The following is a 7500-nucleotide window of genomic DNA, read 5'->3' as shown; positions in this document are numbered from 1 at the left end:
ACTTGCAGAGTCATCACTCAGCCCTGCGCGCTAGTATTTACTAGTGATATGTGAATGTCTTCCCAGCCTATGCCTTGCCCTTGTATATTTCCAATGAGCTATATACAGATGTTTTTCATTTGAGCCTGTTTGCTACAGCAGAAAAAAATAACCCTGCATCAACAGGAAACAGTAAGGGTTGATACATTTTCAAGTCTGCTTGTAGTTTAAAGTGGAAATTACAAAATTTAGAAGCCTTTTCAAACCTCAAATACCCTACAAGGTTACATTTTCTGCCGTGTAGGGAAATTATTCAGCAACAAAAGAGTGATCAAATTAAGATCGTACATTGTACTGTATCTTGTGCATCTATAAGGTGAGTACATTCCCACACCGAGGAGGGGGTTAATTTACAGTGTGTCCATCACATCCTTACACTGTACATTCACAATCAGATGATCCCATCCATGCTTAGCCAGCTGGCATGTCTTAACGACGCTCAAAGTCTACATAATGGGAAGTAATTGGAAGCTACTGTAGCTCACTGCCAACACTAAGAGATTAGCTAACCGAACTTGAGTAGCACTTGGTTCTGCAGTAATTTAAAGGGGGAGTCCAACGAAAGTCTTGTGCAAGAGGCTTTGGTTGGGAAAGTTACATCACGTCAGTAGGGAGCACATGCATGAGGAGTTGACGTTGATCATACACGAACATTGCCTGGCTCGAAACTCTGACGCACTTCATCACCGCTGAAGGTGATCTCTGAGTTAAACGCTATCTTGAACAAATGTACATGTTTTCCGTACGTGTTACTGGGAGTTAAGAGTATGTCTGATGCCAACATCATTGTCTAAAACTATAGGCTGATACACACACATATTGAACTATAATACCGCAATATGTATAGCACTCTGAGAGAGATCGTCTAATCCTATAAGGCAAGTGTGTCCATAGTGTGTAACACCCATGTGACCGTTTGCTTATGCTGCACTACTTCATCTGCGATCACAAGGCAGGAAATACTGCAGTGTAGCGCCCTCTCCCTCCCTCCTCCCTTCTTCACTCTCACACCATCTCTGTCTTTCAGCTCATTTTTCTCCCCAGAGGCTCGAGGTCATCGTAAAAGAGAAGGTAAGGACGAGATGCTCTGCGGTGCTGTAGAAACGACTTTCAAATGTCATTGGATTGCTGTGAGGCAGCTAAATACATACGGTCGCACACACACACACACACACACACACACACACACACACACACACACACACACACACACACACACACACACACACACACACACACACACACACACACACACACACACACACACACACACACACACACTGCACCAAGATAACTTCAGGTCATCAAGATGTGTTCTCTACAGTTAACATCATACATGGCGTATACAATAAAAAAAAGGTTACACTCTTAGACAAAAGGTTTCCAAAAGGGTTCTTTGGCTGTCCCCACAGGTGAACCCTTTTTGGTTCATTCTAAAACCCTCCGTGCAAAGGGTTCTACATGAAACCCAAAAGGGTTCTTTGGCTGTCCCCACAGGTGAACCCTTTTTGGTTCATTCTAAAACCCTCCGTGCAAAGGGTTCTACATGAAACCCAAAAGGGTTCTTTGGCTGTCCCCACAGGTGAACCCTTTTTGGTTCATTCTAAAACCCTCCGTGCAAAGGGTTCTACATGAAACCCAAAAGGGTTCTTTGGCTGTCCCCACAGGTGAACCCTTTTTGGTTCATTCTAAAAACCCTCCGTGCAAAGGGTTCTACATGAAACCCAAAAGGGTTCGACCTAGAACCAAAAAGGGTTATTCAAAGGGTTCTCCTACGGGGAATGCCGAAGAACACTTTTAGGTTCTAGATAGCACCTGTTTTTTGTGAGTGTAAATGCAAAACTGCACTACTCCACCTATCATTTCATATGCAGCTGTGAGGCTAGCCTAAACACTAATAGCACGGGAGAGAATGCAAGCTTTTGTTGAGGTTCTACCATACCGCCTCCACTAAACTCTGAGTGTGTTTTGCGGGGAGAGTGGGATTGTAGTTTCCTGTGGTTTCTTAGCTAACAGGACATTGCATTCATCCACTGTGTGTGTGCGTGCGGTGTGTCTGCGTGTGTGAGCATACATGTGTGTAGAACACACTATCTACCGAGAGAGTGTTCATCTATGTTCTTCGTAGCTGTCGATTTACCACCACAAATCGATGCTGGCACTAAGACAGCACTCAATGAGCTGAATACGGCCATAAGCAAACAGGAAAACACTCATCCAGAGGCGGCGCTCCTAGTGGCCGGGGACTTTAATGCAGTTTTACCTCATTTCGATCAGCATGGTAAATGTGCAACCAGAGGGAAATAAACTCTTAGACCACCTTTACTCCACACACAGAGACGCATACAAAGCTCTCCCTCGCCCTCCATTTGGCCAATCTGACCATAAATCTATCCTCCTGATTCGTGCTTACAAGCAAAAATTTAAGCATAGCATCAATACAGGACTAAGATCGAATCGTACTTCACCGGCTCGGATGTGGCAGGGCTTGCAAACTATTACAGACTACGAAGGGAGAGAGCTGCCCAGTGACACAAGCCTACCAGACAAGTTAAATTACTTCTATGCTCGCTTCAAGGCAAATAACACTGAAACATGCATGAGAGCACCAGCTGATACAGACAACTGTTTGATCACAATCTCAGCAGCCGATGTGAGTAAGACCTTGGAACAGGTCAACGTTCACATGGCCGCTGGGCCAGACAGATTACCAGGACATGTGCTCCAAGCATGCACTGACCAACTGTCAAGTGTCTTCGTTGATATTTTCAACCACTCCCTGTCTGAGTCTGTAATACCAAGATGTTTCAAGCAGACCACAATAGTCCCTGTGCCCAAGAACACTAAGGTAACCTGCCTAAATGACTACCGACCCGTAGCACTCACGTCTGTAGCCGTGAAGTGCTTTGAAAGGCATGGCTCACATCAACACCATTGTCCCAGAAACCCTAGACCCACACCAATTTGCAAACCGCCCCAACAGATCCACAGATGATGCAATCTCTATTGCACTCTACACTGCCCTTTTACACCTAACACCTATGTGAGAATGTTATTCATTGACGACAGCTCAGCATTCAACACCATAGTGCCCTCAAAGTTCATCACTAAGCTAAGGACTCTGGGACTACACACCTCCCTCTGTAACTGGATCCTGGACTTCCTGACGGGCTTCCCCCAGGTGGTAAGGGTAGGTAACAACACATCCGCCACGCTGATCCTCAACACGGGGACTCCCAGGGGTGCATGCTCAGTCCCCTCCTGTACTCCCTGTTCACTCATAACTACACAGCCAGGCACAACTCCAAAACCATCATTATGTTTTCAGATCACCAACAACGATGAGACAGCCTATAGGGAGAAGGTCAGAGACCTGGCCGTGTGGTGCCAGAAGGTGATGACAAAGGTGATGATTGTGGACTACAGGAAAATGAGGACTGAGCACACTCCCATTCTCATCGACAGGGCTGTAGTGGAGCAGGTTGAGAGCTTCAATTCCTTGGTGTCCACATCACCAACAAACTAACATGGTCCAAGCACACCAAGACAGTCGTGAAGACGGCACTCAGGAGACTGAAAATATTTGGCATGGGTCCTCAGATCCTCAAAAGGTTCTACAGCTGCACCATCGAGAGCATCCTGATGGGTTGCATCACTGCCTGGTATGGCAACTGCTCAGGTTCCGACCTGAAGGTGTTACAGAGGGTAGTGTGTTCACCACTGGGGCCATGCTTCCTGCCATCCAGAACCTCTATACCAGGCGGTGTCAGAGGAAGGCCCTAAACATTGTCAAAGACTCCAGCCACCCCAGTCATAGATCGTTATCTCTGCTACTGCACACCAAGCGGTACCGGAGCGTCAAGTCTAGGTCCAAGAGGTATCTAAACAGCTTCTACCCCCAAGCCACAAGACGACTGAACATCTAATCAAATGGCTACCCAGAATATTTGCATTGTCCCCCCAACTTATTTTACGCTGCTGCTACTCTCAAACTTAATGGTTCAATGTGTGTGTGTGTGTGTGTGTGTGTGTGTGTGTGTGTGTGTGTGTGTGTGTGTGTGTGTGTGTGTGTGTGTGTGTGTGTGTGTGTGTGTGAGCATACTTGTGTGCATAGGATTTTAAAGAGGTATGTCAGTGTTAGGAAATGTCACAAACTAAAAGACATCCCCAATCCACTGAGACTGTGGTTCTGCCTCTGCTCTTTCACCAGGTTCAAGACTAGTTCGGACCAGAGACATGTATTTTGAGAGTTGGGCCAACTTTTAGAATTTAGATTTCTTTTCTAATTCTAGGCATTCAAGGTACATAGGGTTATTTACCTATTCTCCATGTAAAGTAATGGGGTGTTATGTCTGACATAGCTACCATAGAATTTGTACGTTTTCTGCAAATGTACCATAATGCAGAAACCTCAAGGGCACAACTTTCTAAACACTACCTGCCTGCTGACAATGTGGTTGATGGACCAGGTTGTCTCATAGACCGTGACCTCCCCATGACCTCGGGTGTCCGTTAGCTGCCCAGTGATACATAGCCCCGAATAAAAGTGACTGCCAATGTCCTTGGTCCTGTGTGTGTTCAGTGTGAATGTGTGTGTGTGTGTGTGTGTGTGTGTGTTTGGCTGTAGGCAATGGCTCAGCATACTCAATGACTGGTGAGTTCAATAGGGGAAAGGATGATGTGGTGTAATACATTACTGAGGGACTGGCCTTAATATGGTGGTCATAATGTTTTTACGTTTGGCTTTATGGAGGTAACAGTGGTCAAAATGTATTGGATCTTTATCTTTTGATGGCTGAGGTATGTATCTTTGATATGACACATGGCACAATATAAGGTGAACCTGCTGACAGGCAAGGTCATGATGCAGGAGTCTATGGGATCACAAACGACACCCCGCACCACGCCCGTACCTTACAGATTTATCTAATCATGTACCCGACAGCATCCCTTCCGTGACGGAGCAGCTACTCCTACTCTCGGCTTCCTCACATTGAAAAGGAGCAGCCTCATGGCACTATCCTGAGAATGAGAATGTATGATCTATCCTACAAAATAAATGCTGCCAGCTCCAAACTAAAATGCTGCATAGCCACGGTATGGTACAGGCTACAGTCTGGGCTATACAGTGGCTGTGGATTAGCCTGCCCCCTTGTGGATTAAATTATAAGGTGCACTCAAAGATTCCAATACCCGAATGGATAATACAAATACTCTTGGTTGTTAGTCATCCAGTGTAGCCTAGTCCTCTATATCAATCATCCATACTGTCGTTAAATAGCATTTGTGAGCTCCTAAACGTCTACGATTACCAATTGCTCCTTGAAACAGCATGAGAGGATGTGTATGTGAGCTCAGCATGCCAGCATTGCCTGCTAGGCATTGCTGCTGGTCTATGAAGTACAATGTCTGCGTGGCACTGTCTCCCCCTGGTGTCGAAGTCTAGGAGACGCAGCAGCATGACAATACTATGACCGTTCTAAAATGGTGAAGGTTTCAGAGGCTGGTGTGGTATTAGTCATCTCTTCTGCTGCATACTGCACAAGGACCAGACAGTGTGAACCAGATGACACACACACGCACACACACACACACACACACACACACACACACACACACAGTTGCATCATCACAACAGTTTGAAAGTGTTAGGCTATAGGCACTGCATTGCAATGCTATTTTTTCCAATATATATTTTCCACATTTTTATCCTACTTTTCATTTGTAATATTCTACAACATTATGATAACACAGGTATCAACAGGCACGTGTGGAACATAACGGTTTAGGCTACTGCATAGGCTTAATGGTGTCATGGCATCAACATTAATACAGGTCGTGATATTCATCTCATGAGCTGTCATTACGCATCCGTAGCCTGTTGCCAAGCAGGCCTCTGCTGAGCACAAAACAGAGCTTTCACTATCCATCTTTACCTGAGTGCTATTTGGGATACGAATAATAAAGTGTAGGCTATGTAAACGAACGAGACATATAGGCTAAACTAGTGAGGCAATGTGAATAGATGATTGTATCCGCCCAGATGCGCTAAACTCAGTACAGGCTTCGTCATAGCCAGTTGACCGAGGCATAGCAAGCTGCCAGTCACGCTTAGACCCGCTATTATGAGAAAGCAAACACTATGAAGATTTCTTTATTTTAAATTGAGGATAAACGACCATTTCTTTCAGATTCAAGGCCTGTTTACAAATAGCCTGTACGCAAGGCGATGTTGCCAGTGATGCGTCTCTAGTGCAGAGATGATGGAGACACGCGGTGTCCGTGCGTCAGCGTCCATCCACTCCACCCCGCACCTGCATCAGTAGAGAGAGCATCACTGGATCTGCCTGAGCCCTGATAGTTACACGACTGTTACACATTCTGAATAAGCTATAGGTAGATAGCGGGCCAATAATAAATCCCCACGTTGTTTCGGTTTTTCCTCGATATAGATCAGGCGTTGGGACACTGGAATTACGCTTATTGTGATTCACTACGTTTGTCTCTGGAGTAAAAAAGAAAGAAAACATCGTTTAGTCTACTGTTATGGTTACTTGACAGAGTCTGTTGACATAGCATACAGGCGTATTAGATAGAATTACTAATGGCGAGGGTAAAGTGTTAGCCTTGGAGGTGAGGAAGTTGGTAATTTATAGTGATGACAAGCGGCGGATTTCGCCACCAGTCTATTAATTAGCATAATCATAACCATAATCATACAGGATTTCAGGAATATCTAAATGTCGCTCATCTACACACGCACACACAACACACGCACACTTACACACACAACGCGGGAGAAAACGGAGCACATTTGATCCAAGTGAGTACAATTGCGCCTCTGTCACTCATCTTTCCAAATATCGATCTGCTGTTAACTTTACATAGACGCTTCTGATGTAGCCTACTTACCCATAATATAAACCATCAATCCCACGATGCTCAGATTGATAGCTGGCATCCACGTCTTATTTCGCTTTTGTAATGTAAAATGCATTGTATCTCCTTGTAGTAAAACGTCACGATATATAATAAAATAGAAATGTCGTAAAATCTCCCTTTTTACTTTAGAAAAAATCTTAAAATATGTGTTCTTTTTTCAGTGCTATGATATGGCTGGCAGTGACTGTAGCTGTAGAAATAGTTGATTATATGGTTGTGGGTGTCTCTCAAAAGAAGGCAGGGAGGTTGGAAATGGAATCAAATCCCCTACTCTTATCTCCCTCCCTCTCCAGCTCTCAATTTCCCCCTTTCATATCTCCTATTTCAATGAACAAATATTAAACTACATTTACTCGCAATGATCTACCGTTTCAACTGAACAGAATCATTTGGAAAAGCACTTGATGTTCATAACTCACTAATGCCCTTAGATAAACTACTGTGATTTAATCATACAGTATAATCGCGTCTTTCCTTGTTTGTTTGATCGGGCTCAAAATAGAATCACATCACATGTGT

The 7500-nt window shown here is 44.6% G+C and overlaps 1 protein-coding gene across 1 annotated transcript in view; it reads right to left on the bottom strand.

Moving 5' to 3' along the window:
- The window catches only part of LOC109909255 (sodium channel subunit beta-2-like), a 24017-nt gene extending 16551 nt beyond the window's left edge, over window positions 1-7466 (bottom strand). Inside the window, exon 1 of the mRNA XM_020508318.2 lies at window positions 6952-7466. Coding sequence (XP_020363907.1) covers window positions 6952-7036 — 85 coding nt within the window. The 5' untranslated portion in view covers window positions 7037-7466. The remainder of the gene's footprint in view (window positions 1-6951) is intronic.
- Window positions 7467-7500: the final 34 nt, after the last annotated feature.

Source organism: Oncorhynchus kisutch, linkage group LG18, assembly GCF_002021735.2.
Source record: "Oncorhynchus kisutch isolate 150728-3 linkage group LG18, Okis_V2, whole genome shotgun sequence".
NCBI lineage: Eukaryota > Metazoa > Chordata > Actinopteri > Salmoniformes > Salmonidae > Oncorhynchus > Oncorhynchus kisutch.
This window is presented reverse-complemented; position numbering and strand designations above follow the sequence as displayed.